This window comes from Chelmon rostratus, chromosome 3 (genome assembly GCF_017976325.1).
Source record: "Chelmon rostratus isolate fCheRos1 chromosome 3, fCheRos1.pri, whole genome shotgun sequence".
Lineage (NCBI taxonomy): Eukaryota > Metazoa > Chordata > Actinopteri > Chaetodontiformes > Chaetodontidae > Chelmon > Chelmon rostratus.
Window position 1 is genome coordinate 30,706,448 of NC_055660.1, and position 22,579 is coordinate 30,729,026.

Consider the following 22,579-nt stretch of genomic DNA (forward strand, 5'->3'; position numbering starts at 1 on the left):
TTACCATATTTACTCACCTCAAAAAACTAATTCTAAGGCTTAAGACAAATAAAACCAGACTTTGACAGAGAAAGGCATTTGTGATGATATTTACAGTTCAGTGAATACCTGTTAGTGATTTTCATGTGAACGTTCTAGGTAAGCAGGAAGATTCATGACCTCCATGGTAGATATCAGGACTACACAGGAACACTCAACAGTCTACTGTTGGTCAATTTGTGCATTCACTTTTGTAATTTTATGCATACAACTGCATGGTCCAGTTGAACGGAACATTTTACGAGTGCTAACAAGTAATAATAAAGGATAAAAAAGCATGACAGTTCAAATGGTGTTTGTGTGGTAGCACTTGGCCAGGATAATAACAATTTATTGTTTGTATTCTTAGATATTTTGACCAGAGTTAAGGTTTGTTACCACAGCATTATATTTCCCTTATGGCCAGTCTAGGGTAATAACTGACAAACATGAAGTTGCTACACTGTCTGACACTGGTTTGCTGTGAATGCTTCTACTTCCTGCTCAACTGTGATTTGGTTATTCTACCTTAGCTGGTATCAAAGGCTCTGAATGGGCAGAGTGATGTTTTGCCATAGTCGGTGTTCTGTTAACATTAACAGTTGTTAGCATTTACAGCCCACATCATGAAATCCAGGTAATTTGAACTTAATTGTCACTATCAGTGGATTTAGGGGATTTGTGGCAAGTTCAGTTTCACACAAATCAACTCATTGATCAATACAAAATATCTTGACAGTGTTGACCTATGAAAGGGCATAGAATCAAAAATTTGGATTGCTCCTTCAAACAGTTCTCCTTTAAGTGTCATTATTAGAGTTCTGCTGATACTCAGGCTGTACTTCACTCTTTAAGACCCGACTCAGGTGAATCTACACAACCTGACCCAAGACCCAAGGCTGGTTTGCCAACCAGGTAAAGCAGGCAACCTTAGGGACCCCAAAAGCCCATGGTTCACTATTTGTCAGCTGGACTGTGATTTGTCAGTTGTGAATACACACCACTGAAGCACATCACCTGACATACTTAAGGCAGATTCTGTGTTATCTAGGGGTCTGTAGATGCCAAAATAGTCTTATAAAAGTCTTATAAAAAGACATTTGTGTCTGTAAAGATTCCCAGTCATCCAAGTCCAGCCCCGTATACAGCCAATTAGGAACAGCAAATATGTTTTGAGGGAAACAGCAACCACATTCTGCTTTCTATTAATGTAATGAGGAAATGTTTTTAATTAACATACCTGGCAAGTGGCAAAAATGTAGACAATAAACATATGTTTAGTGACAACATATGTCGATTGTTTCCCGAGGATTTTTTGTTAACATTTACAATGTTGGGTGTCGCATTACAAAACAAATACAGTAATCCCTCGCTATATCGCGCTTCACTTATCGCGGCTTCGCTGCTTCGCGGATTTTTTTTACAGTATTTTTTTTTTTACAGTATTTTTTTTACAGCGCTTTTTTTTTTTTACAGTGCATTGTGCTCTGAATCCTATTTGGCTCAGTGGCTTCACTGTTTAGAAGTGAAAAGTTGATATTTTTATGACAGTTTTCGTTTCTGCACATTCTGCCAAATTTGTTTGCAATTTTTCTCCTTGACAAAACCCACAATGTCGAAGAAGCGTTCTGCGCCGACAAAGGGGCCTCCAGACGCACCGAAGAGGCCGAGGAAGATGCTCACTATTACAGAAAAAGTTAAACTTTTGGACATGCTGAAGGACGGTAAAAGCTATGCGGCTGTCGGGCGTCATTACGGAATAAATGAATCTTCGGTTCGTTACATAAAGAAGGAGGAAAATAAAATCAGGGCGACAGCAGCAATAAACTTTAACACGGATGCAAAAAGAGCTGTGACAGTCCGCAACAAGGCCGTCGTAATAATAGTAAAAATGAAGATATATCTACTTCGCGGATTTCACTTATCGCGGGTTATTTTTGGAACGTAACCCCCGCGATAAACGAGGGATTACTGTATTATTGTAATTAAAATATTACCTTTACCCGCTAAGGAAGTAATATAACATGTTGCTAACAAGATTCCGGTAATATAATTGCAATCAACATATTGCATAACGTGCTACTGCCAACTATAACCATTCAGCACCTAACAAGGATGTCAACCCAAGCACAGAAATTACCATAATAAACTACTATGTTCTGTCTCTTCTACAACCTCAAGCAAGTCCAGTTGCCTTTGGAAAGCACCTAGAAGTACCATGACCTGGATAAATAAGAATCTTCAAGACATTACTCCACACAGATAGTAATATTGTATTGTTTCCCAACAATTAAAATCCACATACTTGCCCGGTCAAATTTGTTGCATTAAAATGAGATGTGTTGAAGACAGATGTCTGAACACGCCCAAGGCTACCCAGCTGTGATGTCTGTTAGCTGTTACTGTTGAATGATTTTCATAATTGCTTTGTTTTCTTTTTACTGTTGCTTCTAGACACTGACGTTTGATTAATCTCCAGTCTTTTTCTTGATTCCTTGGCTTTCCTGGACCATTAAATCAGCCAAAAGGAATCAAAGAAGAAGAAACAAACAGAGCAGAAATGGTAATTATGTTATTATGTATGTTGCTAATGACATCTCTTAAACTTTTGGTAAACTGAAACCAGCCCTGTGTTTTAGATTTACTAATGATCTCCTCATCATCTAATGATGTTGATATTAATTTTATATCACATGCTAACACTTCAACAAAACACTACTTTTTTTTGTCTCCTCGCCTCTGGAAATTTGATCCCCAAATAACCAACTCCTACATGCATAATTGTTTAGCCAAAAAACACATCTTTTCAGTCAGATAGGGATTAAATACTGATCAAGGCAAGGAGGCAAACAGAATCTACCATCTAAATGTTGTTCATCGTTTCCACCTGCACCATATTGCATCCCCGATTTGATAGTTAGAGAAATGCAAAATGTTCAGGAAGGACTGGGAGCTGCTCCAGGAGTCAGTGTCCTTACAGGAAGTTGGTGTCGGTTTTCTCTCCATCAACTTGGAACTTGTAGGCACTATCCGAGGAGCTGAAAACGCTGGTGGATGAGGTGGGCGCAGGAGCCACAGGAGAGGATGCAGCTTTAGCCTAAGGGTTGAAAAAAGAACACATGTTCAGTTTGTCTCCACATTCATATGAATACCATTGTCAATCCGTTTTTCTTTTTTTCTTTACCTTCACTCGATAACTCACATAATTCATCACCAAAGATTTAGCAAGCTATCATTTCCATCCCTGAAACTAGGCTGCTGAAAGCTGTCTCTTGAAACACATGTTGCTAAGATGATGATAAAAACAAGTGTTAGTACTGAGTCTCAGTCATCACACACATAGTTAATAACCTTCATGTAGACAGCTCAACAATTTAATCTAATAATCAAAGTAGTTAAATAAATATGTAATTTAGGTTGCTGTGATCAGTAATCATCCGACCACAGAAAAAGAATATATACTGTATATCATGACAGTTACCCGTGTTCTCTGCATCATTTGACAAATAAGATTTATTGTTTCACAGTGTTAGACTCTCTGTGGTAGCCATGCAAGCACTGCTGCTAATGATTTAATCTACAAGTATGTTTACTGCCATCTTACCCTGTGTGAGATGTAATTACAATGTTATCTGATAGACACACTGATTGTGGGTTTCAATGTGTTGTTTTTATTCATTATCTGATATTTCTTTGGAGAGTCTAAACATAACTGGTGTGTTCTGGAGTGTTTTGCTGGGCGACAGACCACACACACACACACACACACAGAGTTGTTTTTCAACACGTGGCAGACCTGAAAACCAAATGTTGCATTAATTATCAACTCTGGATAAAACATACACATTAAAGCAAAATACATTAAAGTTGGTTTGTAGTGTTGGAGCTGTGTGTGGACCTCTGCTCACTAAAACCACACAAACTGAGGCTTTCGTGCTTTGCTCAGTAACTTAAAGTCAATATGACATTCCTACAATAATCTTCAAGTTGTTTTCATTTGGAGGGCACAGGGAGGCTTGTTCCTCTCTCCCTTTCTTACAGTTTTAGCATCACCCCTGAAAAATAACTAGAAACGTATAGTGATACGTGAGCTGACTCTTTTCATCCCCCATAGTGTGTGTGTGCACGCATGCGTGCTGCATGTGTGTCTACCTGTGGTGTGGCAGCCGGTGGGGGGGTAGCAGGTGAAGAAACCATATTCTCCATCTTGATCTCCTCTTTAACAGGTTCACTCATTGCTGGTGGTGGAGGAGAGCCATAAATGACTGGAGCTGGATGGTAGCCCTACACATGCACACGCACACGCACGCACACACACACACACACACACACACACACACACACACACACACACACAAACCATTTTTATTATATTTCATTAATCTCTTGACATCTCTGCTGACTTTGTTTACTTTGACGTTTGGATTTCATAAAGACAAGATGGTGATATGATGTACATACCGGTTACTGACTGGTTGTCTGTCTTGGGTACTTTTCTTTTTGTGACACTTTTGATCGGTGTTTTATTTATGCTGGTCCTATTTATTTGCTCTTATTCACTTTTTATTCATTGTAATTAATTAATTTCTCTGCGTTCATGTTGGCCTTTTTATCATTTTATCTTCCTTATTATTTTGTTAAGCACTTTGTAACATTGTTAAGAAAGTGTTTGGTTTACTGCCTTGCCTCCTGCTGGGGAAAAAAGGTCACAGAGCCAGCCAGCTTGCCCAACTCACAGTGCTCATGGGTTTTTCTACCCAAACCTGAATCCTTCAACAAAATTCTCAGTGGAACAATGAAAAGTTAAAATGAACAGGGACACAAATTAAACAAAAGATAATGAATACACCAGGGAATGCAGACAGTTTTCAAAGCATTGGGTCTTCTCCTGATCTCAATCAGCTGAACAGTCAAAGGTCAAAAACTGACAGAAAGAAAATGACCAGCATTACTCTCAGAAATTCCTGTCGGATAAAGAGACCGTACCATTGGAGCTACAGGACCGGCAGGAGGGTAGGCAGGGTTCACGGGTTGGTAGGATGGGTTAAAACCCTGCAGAGAGAGACAATTAGGAGTTACATCAGTAAATAATGAGGGAAGATGAAGGCAAACAGGAAATTTGGAGAGTCATGGAAAACACAAAATACTAGCTAGAACAAAAACAGACCCCAATTAGCTACTCTGAGCTCACTGTTGTAGGAGCATATTGGGCTGGCTGAAGTTTATCTGTATTTTAAAAAGCAGGCTTGTAGTAGTACACTAACTGGGGAGGGTGGGGGGCCGTTCCAGTGGCCTGGGCCTGGAGCCAGAGGGGGGGGGTGGACTGTAGGACCCTATGTCAGAACATATACACATACAGACATGTAAAGAAGAAAAAAACACTTGTCTTGATTAATCATCAATTGATCAGTAGTTGTCCATTTATTGAAAAAATACAGTAAATACAGTGATAAGCTGCATAATGATTCATTTTATGTACCACGTTAGAGTCAGTGCCATGGTAGTACGCCTGCAAACACAGAAAACAAAGTCACATTCTTTAACTGGTAAACATCAAATCAATACAACAATAACTTTAAGACGTTAGTATTAATATGCAAAGCATACAGTCAATTGTATAAAGACATATTTGTAAAGTAAGAACATCCATGATACATAAAAAGTAACTAGTAATAGTATAAGCTCACCACTCCTGGTTGTGCCGGGGTGTTGTAGGGAGGAGAAGGTCCAAAAGGACCACAGGGAGGAGGATGGACTGCATCTGGGGTAGTCTGAAGGGAAAGGGAGGGAGAGGGAGGGGGAGAGAGAGAGAGAGAGAGAGAGAGAGAGAGAGAGAGAGAGAGAGAGATGATGATGATGATGATGATGAAGCAATTCACTGTTTTGGGGCTGCAACTAATCATTATTTTCATTCGTAATAGATTTAATAAATGTGTATACATCTACAGCTCTTGGCTGACTGTGTTTCACAGTGAAACATAGTATGGTGCTTCGCTGAATTATGGTTAGTGCTGATTTTGGAGTAAAGTACACAGATGTTAAACAAGGAAGAAGAGGCTTTTATAACATTTTTGTTTTTATGACATTATTATGTGAATTGTAGAATATATATTTCTAGACTATGACCTCATCACTTCACACACATAGAACCAAAGTCAGCACAGCAGGGAATGGGGAGTGACGAGCGTGACTTCCAGAATCAGATCCTACAGGTGGATGCTGGGTGGAGGAGCAGTTTTTCAAATGCTAAATGAACATTTTAATTTCAAGTAAAACTCTAATCCATTCAAGTCATGTTTAACATTTTAAAAAAGCCCTCGCTCGTGCCATTACACATTGACCAAAAACCAAACTATGGAACATTCTCTGAAAGAAATGCTTACAGTGAAGATTTCCTTTACATTTTTTAAGTAAAGAGTTTGTTGTTCTCCAGATGGAGTCATACTTGTCTGTGCCATTGTTAGTACCTGTAGCGTTGTAGCAGTGGTGGCTTTCTTCTTGAAAATTTTCTTCCGACAACAGCAGCAAATCCCAGCCGGGATGCCCAGCAGTAAAAGCAGAGCCATGAGAGGGTTTCCCTCTGAGTACTCATGATGGTCTACATTGGAAAAAAAGAGTTGGAAGGACACAGGTTATTAGAATTCCATCTTTAATGGTGATCTGAAGGCAATGAGGGGCAGCCTTACGGCACAGTCTTCCAGCAGCTCTCGCTCACTGTTGAGCTTTCTCTTCAGTTTCTTTAACTCAGTACTTCAGATATGCAAGTACTCTTATTAACAATCTCATTGAGTTTGTCCTGGTTTTCCTATTGGTGTCTGAATTGTTTACAATTGCGTCCGGATACCCCGAGCGCAGCTGTTGACTAATTGTTTACACCAACGATCAGCTGAAAATGCTCCATAACATGGCTTGTGCTTCTTGGAGAGAGACCGGATGTTCCCCATGAGGAAAGGAAGAAGAGTTGGAAAGCTGCACTGGGGCTGAGCGCCACGCTGTGATGTCTAAGCTGGTGTATTTTTTTGGGTGTAAACCTGCATGAATTTCATGAATTTGCAGGTACTGAGAGTTGTGGGTGCTGACTGCTTTTAATGCTGTGTGCTTTTTTGCTTCATGACAAGAACAGTCAAAATCACATCAACAACTCAAGTCAAGTCAAGTCAATACGGACAGTAGATATTAATCACGTTACAGAAGTGTTACGGATGATGATGGAGGAGGTGGAGCACCTGTTTAACTTTTTGATGAATGACAGCTTTTAAGCCTTAAAAAAAATCAGACACATTTCCAGTTAATTTCGTCTGGCAATGGGTCTGAAGCTTCCATGCCGTATATGGCAAGACTGTGTGATCTGGACTGTGAGGCAATTACTTTTTCTTTTCAGTGATGAATAAAATAAAATAGTCTGTCAACCACACGAAAGAAATTACAACAAATTGTCTTTGGTTACAATCCAGTACAAATAAATTAAAAGCGCAGCCTATAACATCCAGCAGGCTTATCAAATAATAACAAAATATTGATAAATAACAAAAACAGCAGAAACGTAAATGGGCATAAAAGTATGTCTAGGTTTTTCAAACAAGCATATTTAGATTACAGGCCACGTTATGGATTTACAACTTTGCCTGCAGTGTTGGACAGACACTCTTATGGTGAGCTTGTAGCACACACACAAAAGTACTGAGGGACCACCCTAAAGGAGCGGAAAGCAGCTAGTATTTGATTGCATTGACTGCATTTCTTTTTGCTCTTTTTTTTCTTTTTCTTTTTTTTTTTTTGCTCTGAAAGACTAACATTATTATCTAGAGATGAGCCTGACAGGCAGATGTAGTGTGGGTTATTAGCTGGAAGCCTGCCTCATTCATGACAGCTCAGAGTCTGATATAGGATACAGTAAAAGCATATTAATAGCTAAGCAGAACCTCAGGATTTTGCATTTGAAATCTTGTTCTGTGCTTCTAACTTCAAACTCAAATTCACTGTTTCAGTAATTGCAGACACGCACAGAAATACTAGTTAGCTAATGAGAACTAGAGGAGCTAATGAGGATCCATAAAAGAATAAATCAAGATATGAGGACCCACCTGTCAGGTCCATCCTAGTAACAGACACCACCCGGTCCCTGCGGTCTCTCAGTGTGTAACGTCCCTCATCAGTATAGTTCACATTCCTGATCTCGATTTTCATTGAGTGGGTCTGAACCCTGTCCCAGTAATCAGGAAGGTCCTGGGAGACTCGAGCACCATCATGCACCTGAGGGAGAAAAAGTCCAGTCAGAGCATTACTCAGAACTCACTCTACTTAGATATAGGCAAATACCCAAATACTAACATTTGTGATATTCCAGTACACAGAAATACTGATGAAAACCATCAGCAGCTTCAACAATCCATCACATAACAATCCCCAAACACTGAATCCCTCTACTACTAACCCTCTACTCATTTTTATCCTACGATTCTTCCACCCATCCATCCTCTATCCCTTTATCCATGCTCCTGTATTCATATTATCTATCTATCCATCCAGTTATCTCACCAGTGTAACGTTGGCAGCCACCCCAGAGAAGGAGAGGACAGCATCAGCCAGGTCAATGCCCTCAAGTGAGATGTAGAGACTCTCTCCTGCTACACACTTCACATAGTTATGCCTGGCTGAAATGGAGAGGATCAGAGGAAGGAAACTGAGAGATGGAGAAAGAAAGTCATACAGAGTGACATTTGTGCCTTTATCCGGCGGCTTCTGGCCTGGTACTCTCCCTGGCTCTGTCCTGATTGTGGCTCATTCATCTCACCTGCCAAGTCTGCACAGCTGTCTTCCATCAACTCTTCTCTTCTTGCTTTATCTTATTTCTTGCTTTATTTAGTGAGTAACTTCTGCTACTCACTTCCCAAGGGAAATCACAGATTAATTTCATAGCCTGTTTGTTTGTCACTCATTGAAGAGATCTGGTTTTCGTGCTAAACTTGTGTGCTGTGAAATCTCTGCATCTGAGTCCTCTATCGAGTCTCGGCCTGACAAACAGTATATCTTCTCTGGTTCTCCATCCACTCATTGCTGCATCATTGTTTCAGGCCCTGCAGAAGTTGACTGTTGAGGCATCTCCAGTATTCTTAGTGTATACTTTTCTCAAGCTAACTGTATTTTCTTTTCCATGTGCTCAAGGATCCTCAACAATCTGTCTGCCTGCCTGGTTCTGCCATTCCTCATTCCCCATCCATCTTCTATCCCTTTATGAATTCTCCTGTATTAATTTGGAGTTGAGTCATCATTGAGTTTATCCGACTGTATCTCTCTGGCCTCATACAGTATTCCTGTTAAGAATTATTATTATATAGGAAGGCTGAACCTAGATGGAAAACAATCTAAACTAGTGGTTCATCTCCACATGAAAAAGCTATTGCTTAAGCCGAACCAGACTATTGCGTGAGCAGCCTACTTTTCTTGCTTGAACAGTTTTTAAAACAAACAATATAAACAAATCCTGTTGAGGACTATTAACCAATTTGCAAATCCCTAGTCAGACAAGAGGGTTGCCTACAAAGTCTTTTGTAGGCAAAAGCGATGGCCTAATTGAATAATGGGTATGCATTTGCTCCGCTTGCTGCATTGCGTATGGTTAGTGGGACTGTCAGTTATCAGGGAACCACTGGTAGAATAGTAAATTGGCCCATCAGAACCAAACTAAGTAATTACTGTTAGTCTGTTCTTTATCAGCTTGAGCACCTTTTAGCATGTTTTGAAAATGAGATGCAGCACTCTATCAAACAACATCATAACTAACATTTAGTTGAATTCAAATAGATTTTTGTTGAAAGTAATAAACGGAGACAAGGAAGAAGGAAGAGAGACAATGATCTGTAGAAAAAAGTCAGAAAACCCTTATTCATAATGGGCTCAGCTTTGAGAGAGAGGAAAAAAAGCAAGTAGGCATTTACAGTGCATGATATTACCATTATTACCACTATTTTATAATGACATAATGAGAAATTTGTTTGTAAGGCAGTGAAATCAACTAGTGTCCAAAAGATAAAGGATTATTATTTCAAGATAATTAAGATGAAAATTTAAAATCAAATCTAAACGAATTACTGTAAAATATAATTTCTTGTAGGGTCCCCTGGGGGTCTGCCGAGCACAGTAGCCATGGTAGATTCTTCCTAAGGCCTTCCCCACACCACCTGTCATTATGCTACCTATATGAGTACTTCTCAGTAAAACTGTCAATGTAGCCTGCAGTCAAATATCAGCAAGTGTATTTTTTTGAACTAACAAAACTGCAGGAATTCCATCAGGCTGCAGATATTGAGAGCTGTGAGTGTTGACAGTTTATGATGCAGTGTGCTTTTATGCTTCATTGTATGAATAGTTAGCCAAATAATCATCAACAACAGCTGTGAAGTGAATATGCACAGTAGGGCTTGGTTATGAAAGAACCAAATGTTATTAGCAGCCATGGCTAGTACAACCCTCTGCAAACTTACGTGTGACAGCCACTTTGACAGTAGATATCTCTTTATTCCAGAAGTCTTTTTGAATGTATGTCCCCTGGTCCTCATAAGTTACCTTACAAAAACACAGAGAGCACAAAAATACAGGGTAAAGATCTAGAATCTCCAGCCACACTACAAACACTTTAAGGTGTTTTGCTGTCAATAGCTGATGGAAAACTAACATCAGTGACAGGGTTTGGACAGCGGTGCAACACTTGCACTTGAAACTGAACTCCAAAGCACCACCAACTGCATCCAGCAAGTAACTGTATTTCAGTTTGACAGACTATACACAAATGACTTTTGTTACCTTGTCGATGTACCAGCGTCGGTCACTGCCTGTGCCAGACACCCTGCCTTTGGTTGTCCTGTAGAAGACGGAAACAAGAGCTACGTGGAAATACATGAACTGCAACAACACTGGAAGCATCTCACAGCTTCCCTCCATGACCATCCTGTCTACAAGCAGAACATGAGGTGTTCCTGGATGTTACTGACCTGAGTCTGCCCTTCTCCCAGTACAAAAAGGTCTTCCCGGGATCATCAGCTGGAGTGAACTCCAGCTTCTCTACACTTTTGGGCAGGAAGATCTTCAGCTGGCGACCATGGGCCAAACGCTCATGGAGATCATTGACAGCATAGGCCTCTGAGACAAATGAGGGAGGAGAAAGAAAATGAAAAGGAATGTCTGCTACTAACTTAATTTTGATAAAAATTAGGGAAAAATAACTTCTTGCCAGTTCTGGAGTGCAGTTGAGTTGTGAAAAAAAATACATGTCTTTTCCTAAAACCTGCCGTTATACAGTATATGTAAACATTATTGTTATTGGGTCTGCAGTGGTGAAGCTTAAATGTTCCGAAGATGGACTAAAGAGAGACTTGACCTGATATAAAAACTCCCTTTGATAAATAAGTCAAATGCTGATTAAATGCTGATTTACAATTTTGTGGTTAATCAGAGAAGTGTATGACCTGCACTGCAGACAGGAGTTTCAGTGACAAACAGACAGATCAGCCTGCTGTGCTGCATAACTATTAGGCGCTGTCTCCCTCTTCATCTCCTGGCAGTTTTCAAGCATTAGTTCATATTGTTGACTGTGTGGTTTCTGTAGCTGCTGTCTGCTGTAGTGTAAAATGTTTTCAAATTTCAAGTATGATGGTATGAATATAATTGTTACATTAATGCAAAATAATGCAAAAAAACCCAAAAACATTTTAGACCTACAAATATACAAGTATGCATACTGTATCATCATTCTTCAGCCATAAGTTTTGACCACATTGATCTAAAAACATCTTGCTACAAACGTGTCACTTTTTCTTGTGAGACAGACTTCTGTGTTGTGGTTAATATGTTTTAGAACATGGCACTCTTAAATACTCAATTCTGATTGGTCAATTGCCAAAATTCACCAGTGTTTATTTCTTGAGAGACCCACAGCTGCTCAGGTACTCCGTTGCTAGGGAAGCCGTAGAAACAGTCATAGACTAAAGGTGCAATTCGTACCAAGCTCAATAACAATTGGCCAGCTGATTTCAGAGGCAAAATATGGAGCATTTCCAGACAGAAATCAGAACAGCATTATGTAAAATGTTTTCAGTATTACAGGAGGGTATACTTCATACATTTTACACAATTTTAGCAATTTTCATGTTTCATTATAATCCAATGGTCTTTGAAACTGTTCTTTCACCAAGGTTACAGTGTTGTCCCCTGCCTTCGCCCGAGAGACGGCTGGGATAGGCTCCAGCCCCCCCGTGACCCTGCAAAGGATTCAGCGGTGTATAGATAATGGATGGATGGTAACCTTTACTGTCTTAAGGTGTGAGTGTACTCAAACTTGTTGAAAACATTGTTTATCTAAAAACTTAAAATGAAGTTATATGGTTCTTCACCTGAGGTATGCAATTAAGGAAGAACAATGAGTACTGTCTTTTGTGGTTCAGCGTTGGCTTACAAAAGGTTTCTGTCTGTTTATGGTGCAAAAAACATGAATAACTGAACCCTTCAAATGAACCATTTTTGACAGTCCACACATTTGCATTTGTAAGGTTTTTTATTTTAAAGAACACAACATTCAAATGTTTTATCTTTTGATAATAGAGTCTGAAAATGTTGTTCATCTGAAAACTTAAAATGGAGTGAAATGTTTTTTTTTGCAGTATTCGATTGAGGGAGAACAGTGAGTCCTTTCATTGGTGGTTCAACTTTGGCTATAAAAAGTTCTGTCAGTTCCTCACTGGCTCATTGGCTACTTTTACAGCTTCTGCTCCTCTGTCGTCCTCATAAAAGATGAGTTAAAATTACTAAAATTACAGGAAATATTAAACCTGTAAGTCTACTTAATTCTACTCCTTGTACATGCTGCAAAAAAACTGCAATGTTTTCGCATTTTTTTGCATTGATGGTAATGTGACTCCCATCAATTGCTGTTGAAGAGTGGGAAACCGCAACTCATTAGGAAGACTTGTAGGACATCCTAGAAATCATCTCCTTAAAATAGGTTGATGTGGTTAGACATGAGGACAAAGAGCACAGCCTTGCAAAACTCAAGGAAGTGAGCAAACAGAAGACTTTGCAATGGCAAACAGGTTAGACAGCCTGCAGGCACCTGCCCCTGATGCCAGTTCCTATGTGCTTTCTCAGGGAGCAAGGTTGCCTGAACTGAGTGTCTTGTCATCCTAAAATTTTGGATGAATTCAATTCACACTGGAATAATAATATGAACAGTCAAGCAAAACAAATCGTATCTCTGAGCAATGAATTCAAATTGAGCCCTAAAGGTTGCAGTGTGAACACAGCCCTAGTTGGAATGCAGTACTACTACAATACTACTTTTAGTGTTACAAATGTTTGCCTAGTGTTTGTAAGAGTAAAACTGGGCAGAAATCCAGGTACTCTGCAAATGTTCCTCACATTTCTTCTTCCATCACTGAATGTTTCTGGTGGTAAACTTGACTGTTCAAATAACTAGATAATGTTGCTAGCCTATAGGACAATTCTCCTAAACCCTGGATTATGTTCACTTACAATGATTTTCTTACGTCCAATTCCAACATGTCTAAAATTCTTGCTCTCGACAGCGCCTGCACATGGAAACTACAGTGTGGTTAAAGTTAGGGAAAGATTGTGGTTATGGCAAATAGCTGAGGTTAAGGTATGGCTAGGGTTAGACAACTACGGGAAAGGTCATGGTTACAGTACAGGTCTGTAACAGGACCTGTTCTGTGGCTTCCTGTATGAACGTTAAACTTGCTACATGCCCATCCACCACCCCAACATAAACCCTTTTTCTTCTCCCTCACTGCTATCTAAATTGGCACTGATCATTCGCACTGGACATAAGTTACAAAGCAAAGATGGAGAGACATTGCGAAAGAGCAAATTAGGTGAGCAAGTACTGCCAGAGGAGGTGGTTTTTGAAGACAGGACACATGATTGGTTAGGACATAATCTTGACTTTCTGGTGGATTTCTCATGGTACCAATAATGATGAATATTTATAGCTAAATAAAAAATTGGGATACAATTTCTCACACTTGTGTTGTTGCTTTTTGTCTTCAGATCTATCAGTCAGTGCTTCACACCTTCTCAGTTTAACGCGGTTCAAAGAAGCGAAGTCTGGAGTATGCCTGTGATTATTCTCATTCATCCAGATCATTGTAAGCTTTAGGGCATTCAATCGTTCGCAACTGGACCTCGTCAGTTTGTCACCTCATCAGTTGCGAACGATTGAATGCCCTAAAGCGAAGTCTGGAGTACAAACAATGACTGACTTGGTGTAAAGAATGAAAATAAATGAAAATAAATTTTGTAACTTTGCAAAAACAACAATCTGACAGTAACTTGTATATAAGTGTGAAACTGACCAGAACTCTAAGTACACCACTAATTTGTATAACTACATCACATTCTTACCATCTCTGTTAGTAAGTGATCTGACCAGTACCTAAGCCTAACCTTTGACCTCCTCACATGTTTTCATTAGATCTAGCTCACCTTCAGATAATTTACCACATTTCATATACAGTAATGTAATTTTTGCACAACTGCTAAACAGAGATGCTAGATAGAGATCACACCCTTCATAGATTGGAAAGAAAGTTTTGGAGAATTGAGATAATACTCACCGACACTGAGGGCAGCAGCCAGCATGATCAGAACACTCCACATCATCTATACACAAAACACAGAAGAGATTTCATTCAAGCCAAACACTAGTAGACTAAATCCACAATGCTATCAGGAGACAGAGGGTCCTTATTTAGTTTATGTTTACTTTTACAGATTGAGTCCATAACATGAATCAGATCACCATCTTCAGAATCAGAACCACTCCAGTCTGTTGGGCCTGACCTGTCTGTCTGTTCACCATCAAATGTATTCATATATTCATTACATTTTGCCATTCCACTGGCAAGACCAGCGAGAAGAACAAAGTCAGCACCATGTTTGTTCTGTCAACTTTGAATTGTGGGTGCAATCAACACTTAAACACTGATTAATGTCCCACGAGTTTCTTTACATAAAAAACAAAACAACTGTGCGACAGTATTGTCTCTAATTTGTGTATCAGCATTTGTGTTTCTGTAAAGAGATCACACACAAGTGTAAAGAGTATTCCCAAAATGTTTGACTTTTCCTCTGAAGCTGTACTGAACAATATTTGGCCCAAGACAACCCCACAACAGGTTGACAGACATGGCCCTTCCATATTCTCACCTAATGAATTTGATTCTCTTTACAAAGAATTTAAGAAGGATTGCATAGAAAGTCTCTGACAAGATGCGGATGGAGGGTTGCCTGTATTTTCAAGTTGAAAATGTTTCAGCTTGACAAAAAAGTGGCACTTATTTCAGAGCTTGAACATACTTTCCTGAACATATTGAGACAAGAGGTAAAACAGAGACTGGAGGAAAATAAATGAATGAGCTGGGGTTGATGGTGTGTTCACGATCCACACACCACAGTCAGTGCATACGTTGCAAGGAAACTATAGCTAATGCCTACATAGTCGGTACATTAGCTACTTGTGGCAAATAAACATGAAGTGTAAAACACTCCAGTGGTCAAATTCAAACAAATACAGTAAAAATATCCTGTCTGAACACAAGTCCAATATTCGATTTTTTAGCTTGATCTGGTTCCACCTCCAAATATCGATATCTTTAGCTGCCACTTTCTTCTTTAGCTAGTCTCTGTCATTTGGTGCTTTGCAGGCAGTGCTTTTGTAGCAGCATTTGTGTGCTGAAAAAGCTGCATGCTGCTACTGGAAATAAAGTTCATGAGAACGCTAACAATTCAATAAATGTGCAGTAAAAAGACAATAAACTGAAAGAGGCTACAAAGCTCCTCTTACTCTTTGTCCGTTCAACACTATAACTGACCTCTGTCTTTCATACAACATTTTAGAACAAGACTCAAGACTGTTGTCACACATACAGTGATGCTTTGAGCTAAATGCTAACATCAGCATGCAAACATGCCCACAATCACAACGTTACCGTTAAACGTTAGCATGCTGATTTTCAGTGGTTGTAATTTTAACATTGTTTGCAGTCTTACTTTCACAAAGTACAGCTGAGGCTGATGGGAATGTTAGTAGTTTTGCAAGTTTTAGGTCATTCTGTTCACTTTCAGACACCCAGCATTAGGCTTCTGTCATCTGTAGCATCCCCCTTCTACTTTCCTTGATTTCAAACTTTTCTTAAGTGTTCCAGACTTTCTTGTGAATCACAAGAGCACGGTACGTAAGCTTTCTTAAGTGACTGCAACTTTTTCTAGGTTTTCTACTTCAGTTTAGTCCTCCTTTATTGTATTTTACGTTTCATAATGCGCCAAACATTTTCAACATTTCAACATTTTTTTGAGACATATTAGTGATGACGAAGCCTGAGGTTGTCACATGCAACACCAATGCATCTCAAGCAACAACTGGCAACATTTCTCTTCACTCTTTCATATATATATGTATATTTATCATACTTTTCCCCCATAATGATGCTACTGAATAGGCCGGTGAAACCTCATTTCTCAGCAAACGACTTCCCCTCCACCTCTAAACAAACAGATACATAAAAAGAAGGCTTAGTATTGTTTATCCTTCTCTGATACAAGCACAGCCTTTCTTAAAACCATACAGAAAAACTAGTGTACATATTTTTAAGGTATGAGAATCTCTACAGATAGTACGTATTTGTGACTTCCTGGCTGGAGTATTGCAACGCCTTAGTATCAGGCTGCCACAATAGACTCTCCAGCTGATCAGTACATGTTCTGATAAAAACCCTGTAAAATCCAGAACAGAATTTTACAATTCTTCTCCTTACGAGCAAAGCCCTAAATGGTCAAGCACATCTTAAAGAGCTCACAGTCCCCTATTACCCCAACAGAACACTGTGTTCCCAGAATGCAGACTTCCCTAGTGAGAAAAAATACAATTAAATATACGATATATATTAATGTACTGAGCATACTAAAGTGTACTTGCATCCATGCTAAATTGGAACAACTAATTTTGTACTTATTTGTACACTTAAATAGTAATAATAGTAAACTTAAATAGTATTTAAGTTGTACAAAAGTCCATCTTCAGTTACTCGACTGTGCTAAAATAGGACTATTTCAAGTAATATACTGCAAATATACTAATGACTATACAAGTATTATATATTCACTCGTGCCATTCTTCGATTTCAATTAAGACATGAAGTTTGAATTTAGAGCCAAAAAAAAGTTATTGAGGAGTGTTAAACTTTCCATACAGCTATCGCCTCACTGCAAACCATTAATTAAAAGTAAGTTATTTAACTAATGAGCTTTCTGTCATTAGGAAGACAATTTGGCTTTTCTGTCTGCCCAGTCAGGCTGTGTGCACTCTTCAGCACCCTACATTTCAGCTGCTTTGCCAGCTGCCTTTCTGTTTTCAAAGAGAGTTGTGTCTTAATTTAACACAACTACACTAAAAATACTCCTCTGTCTATACTGCTCTATATGGGACAGTTTACATCTTGTGTAATTCAGACAATTTCTAGCCTGGAAAGAAGTAAAATACAAAATCAAGAACAGGTGAACAACAGGCTAGAAATAGCAAACAAAATTGTCATTGTGTAAAGCAGGCATGGCCGGACGGCCGGACGGCCGGACAGACAGACAGACAGACAGACAGACTAAAATAACTCTTCTCAAATTAAAAATGGAAATTTTTCCACTTTCTCCAATTCCTGTGTTAGGAGGTTCACCCCTCACTAGGTATTTTCGACGGCCCTTGAAAGCCTCACAGGCTCCAGCCTGGCGGTGTCCCCTCCCTATGAGATAACTGACATACTAACATGAATAAAACAAAGGATGGAGGCATTCGGCTATGTAGTATTCACCACATTTACTTTGGTCGAGATGTATCTGCAATAGCCACATGAAGCTTTCGGAAAGGTGTCTGTTGCTGATGTATTGTGACGAATAACGGCTTGGAGAGGTGTGGCCGCGTAAACCGATAAAACATAACACGGCTCGGATCTGTTGGATCTGACCATTGTGTAAAACTAAGTCCTCCCACCGAGCGCGCGCTGCATGTGAGAGGGGAAAGCAGTAACTGCCTCTATCACGAGCAGAAACTATATTTGACAAACACTCCAGAAACTTTAGAGCCTCGTGTTGAGGATACAAACCACCAAAAGAAAAAGCAGAGCAGCAGACCCTGAGGACAGACAACAGCTGCAGTCAGACCTGCAGGACGGCTCAAAGTGTCTCCGCTCAGTGTGCTAGTAGTCTGTACATTAGAACCACACAGAAACCCCGACAAAGGCCATCTTTACGTGTGAAAATATCTGATTATTTGCTTTATTTCCGATGCAATTCAGTGTAGTAAATTAATGCACTGAATCATGTAGTACCGGTAGCTGATCCTCCTGGAATAATTCGATGTTCTTTCTCATTGAAGTTAATTAATTATTCCAGTCACATTTACATTAGCGGCAATTTGAATGCCTCAATTATCAGAGCTGCTAGATTTAAGCAAAGTAAGTCCAACCTCTTCTTTATGGACGTTTATTGTGGACGTCTAGGAACAAAATGTGTCTGTCGAATTCAGCGGGTTGCAAAACCGCAGCATCCACGTCCCAAAATCTGACGGTAGTCTTTACCCTGTTTTACATACCTTTAAGTGTAGATAGTCCGTCTATTCGGTGGTCTAAGCACAATTCCAGGAGAGTATTTTAGTGACACACTGCTGCACCCAACCAACCTCTCAGACGGTGGAGATGGGTGGAGCAGCGGCCAAGGAATGCTGCCTTCATGATACTGTAGGAAATGTCAATAGTAAGGTAAATCACATCGGAAAACATAATGATGTGATGTGTATCCAGCTTGATACGTGTGGACGGGGTACTAATAATGTTGTTGTGCATCATAAAATGAATTTTAACAGGTAAATCCGTCTATCAGTAGCTGTTACCGTAAAAGATGTACAGGGGTAAGAAGAAGAAGTTGCGCTGACTTAATATGCCATTCTGCGTTTTCATTTCTACATTGCAGAGATGTTCACAGCATCTGGTACCTGGTTCTGACCACCTAATCGTAGCCACTTACTTAATGAAGAACTAGTTAACCCAATCCTCGATGCTGATATTTTGAAACAAACTGCTGCCTATTGATTTTAGGATTCACTGCATGTCCCCTTGTCAAATTATAAAGGATGGCCTATGTGGACAGTGAGAAGAGCGGTGGGACAGGACATTTTCAGTTATTTTCAAATCCCTGTGATGAAGCCTGAGCCAAATGTAACAATAGTTTGGTGTCTTGAACATAAAAGTGGCTACCCAGGGTTGGTGTACTATGCTTCACGTCAGCCTTAGTCTTGTTCTTTTCACACTGCAACATTTTACACCATGCCCTACAGCGCCCTCTCTCTGTTTTTCACTGCAACAACAGGACACAACATTTCTCCTACTCTTTAAGGGAATTACTTTTCATGTAGCCAGTAAAATGAAGCATTTTTTGTCTGAAACAGCATCCTGCATAGTAATACATATCTGTTTGTCTCAGTCTTTCTGTCTGTGTACTCCTTGGTCCTCTCTTTCTTGTGTTTTACAGTCCTTTCAACGTGCTTGTGTGAGACAGGAAGAACATTCATATTTGTGCGCATTTTCCTTTACTCAGCAGCTCAAATGGAGTAGCTCCTGCTGTAGCATGTGATGTTACTACATGACCCCCATATGTCATTCTTCAATTTAAAGTACAACTGAAATGTCATTATAATGTCATATAAGCTGTACTTTGAGTGTCCATAAAATCAACATCAACATCAACATCAATAGATTACAAATACATCTACAAGTGTATTTTCATATACTTTTTGAGTATTTTCAATTCACTTTAAGTGCACTTGAAAACTGCTAAAAATGTCCTTGAAATATTTGGCACCTCTTATTGTCTGACCCTTGGAAAATATTGTTCACTTCCTATTTTTCCTGTCATTGACAGCATGATACAGTATTCTTGATGTTTGATCTAAAGATGATAATCAAATAAGCTTTAAAAATATGACACTTACTATCATTGTCTGTGGTGACAGAAGTGTGAAATAAGTTTATGTATGAGGTTGGCCTTGTATGTACATGCTTTTTTGTTCTCTTATCAAAAGTGAAAAAAACTACAAATTACTACTTCAATTTTAAATTGAGTGTGAAAATAGTGTAACATAGTTTTGAGTAATTCATGATAGAAAAGTTTTATAAAAATAAGATTTTCTTATCTACTACCTCAAATGCAGTAAGACCAGCCCGTCTGGTTAACCTCAACTGGTTAGCTCTTTCAACTACATTCATGTCCATATGAACCTATCCATGACTACATAAACTTAAGGCTAGCCTCTCAGAGACAAGCCAAATGGCTACACAGTTCTGGTCAAATCTTATCCAGATCCAGAACACACCCTGAACAGCACTGTAGACATTCATTCCACATTGGAGCCGCCTCCACCACTTCTAGGCAGGAAATCCCCAACCACACTATTAAAATTCTTGGCCAATGGCCTTCTTCATTATACCTCACATACATCAGCAATGATATGAAGGACTTCAGAAGTGACCATGTGCAGATTTCTTCTTGAAGTTCCTTCGGGCACTAATCAGAAATCTAGTATCATCTGAAGTGATGGCTCCCCCACCCACAGTCTTGACTCCCCCTGGTTCCCTCTTATCCACGGCAGCCAACACGGATCCATCATTGCACTCCCTTTGTCCATCCATCCAAGACCCGGATTTCTCTCTCCATCCCTCACCCCTCTTCCCCTTAACCCTTCATCCCTCCATCCCTCACCCATTATCCCCTCATCCTTGACCCTTCTTCCCCTTACCCCATCATCTCTCATCCATCATCTCCTCATTCCTTCATCCCTTACCCTTCTTCCCCTTACCCCTTAATCTCTCTGCTGTTATCCCTCTATACCCATCATCCTTCTCCTACACTCTTGTGCTGGAAGTTTGTTTAAAAGTAATGTCTCATTTTCAGTATTACTTGTTCTTATACCTGCGCTGAATTTCTTTTTGTTCATAGTCTACTGTATCTTAGCATAGTCATCTTACTGTATGTTCTATACTTACGCACATTACTCTGCAATTTATTGCTTTTTGCACTTCTGGGTAGATCCTCAATCTGTTTATGAGGCACTCTAGGTTAAGACAACAGCCAGTGGAAATGATCCCCACATCTGAGCTCCACTGGTTGGTGATCAAGAACCAGACATGTCCCATCTTCCCGAATTGTAGTGTCCAATTCTAGCGGTGAATGGAGAGTTTTCTATGTGACAATAGCTGAGTATGGGATCAAATGGTCAAGCCGAATCACAGTGAAAACCCTGACGTTCCAGTACTTAGTGTCACATTGAAAAAACATCCTGCTCCTACGTTTGTCCATCTTATTATCCAGTGGTTCCCCTAGTTCCAGCTCTCCCAGCTCACTGACACATTTGTAGGCTGGCCAGACACACCAATTCACAACAGCACTCTCAGACACCCGAAGACAGAGATGGTCTCTAAAGAAAGGCAGCCATATAGTATATGATGATGAATAAATGTCTACAACTTTCAAAAAGCCATCCATAAGTTTAAAGCCAGGGATGAATCTCCAATGTTGCTTTGTCCATTCTATTGTATTTATTATCACTTACAACCATTTACTTTTGGTTGCCTGGAATAACTTTCCTGTTTATCCAGTTGCTTCTCACTTCAACAGTGTGGAAGGACAATGCATGTTAATAAAAGATGTCACAAGCAATAGTGTTAATCATTTATAATTGTATTCTGATACAGCTTATAAAGTTCTCATTTGTGTGCACTGAATCAACAAAAGGCCAAAGCATATGATGAGTAAAATATAGGAGTGTGGAGACAACATAATATGCATGTGTTGATTATGAATTAGAGTATGGAATATTAGAAATTGCGACTTCAAGATTTCTCACCACTCCTTGCACGAAAGTTGTGATCACTGCTGGTCTTCACTAGCCTTAAACCATGTACATCAGCTGTGGTTGTTTTGCAAGAAACTGCATAGGGAAACAGGATGCCACAGTTTCGAAATATAAGGAAATGACTGTGGCCAGAATAGATTGGCTGCATGGGGGTAAGTTAACCCTATTCCTGGGACACAGGACACTATATTGTTCTTATGTAGTCTCCCTAGCAACATTTACAGCTGATGCACTGATTGGATGACATAAAACTTGCACAGCATGTTTAGCAAGCTCTGTCTCAATAGTTGAGTTATATGATGTAACAAGTAATGGATAAAACACACAATGGTTTGCTCTAAAGTTATGTTCTAACCAAGATTAAACAATATTGAGTTTCAACTACATTCACCTGGTTAGAGTCCTAAAGTCTCCGTAAGAAAAGATGAAAGGCACATGGTAACCATTCCACCATAAATGACAGTTTAATTGAATATATAGGCTAAATATTTGCTGACTGCATCTTTTCATATGTCAAGATTTGCCTGCTTTTCCCCTCTTGCTAAACAATTTTCTAGCATGCTGGATATGAAGCTTTCAATTCAATTATAATATATC

General features: G+C 39.5%; 1 protein-coding gene across 2 annotated transcripts; it reads right to left on the reverse strand.

The window, feature by feature from the left end:
• Positions 1-1,421: 1,421 nt before the first annotated feature.
• Positions 1,422-22,024, reverse strand: wu:fc21g02. 2 transcript variants are annotated; one of them, XM_041966812.1, is made up of 14 exons: positions 21,974-22,024; positions 14,643-14,688; positions 11,010-11,157; positions 10,822-10,879; positions 10,503-10,584; positions 8,557-8,672; positions 8,103-8,271; positions 6,486-6,616; positions 5,706-5,789; positions 5,498-5,527; positions 5,283-5,351; positions 5,005-5,070; positions 4,171-4,302; positions 1,422-3,115 (listed from the first exon to the last, which is right to left on the reverse strand). In XM_041966812.1, the coding sequence occupies exons 2-14, from the start codon at positions 14,686-14,688 to the stop codon at positions 2,993-2,995; spliced, it is 1,254 nt and encodes a 417-aa protein (XP_041822746.1). In that variant the 5' UTR covers positions 21,974-22,024; the 3' UTR covers positions 1,422-2,992. The 2 variants fall into 2 exon arrangements, with proteins under 2 accessions (XP_041822746.1, XP_041822745.1); XM_041966811.1 differs by lacking the exon at positions 21,974-22,024 and adding an exon at positions 18,668-18,765.
• Positions 22,025-22,579: the final 555 nt, after the last annotated feature.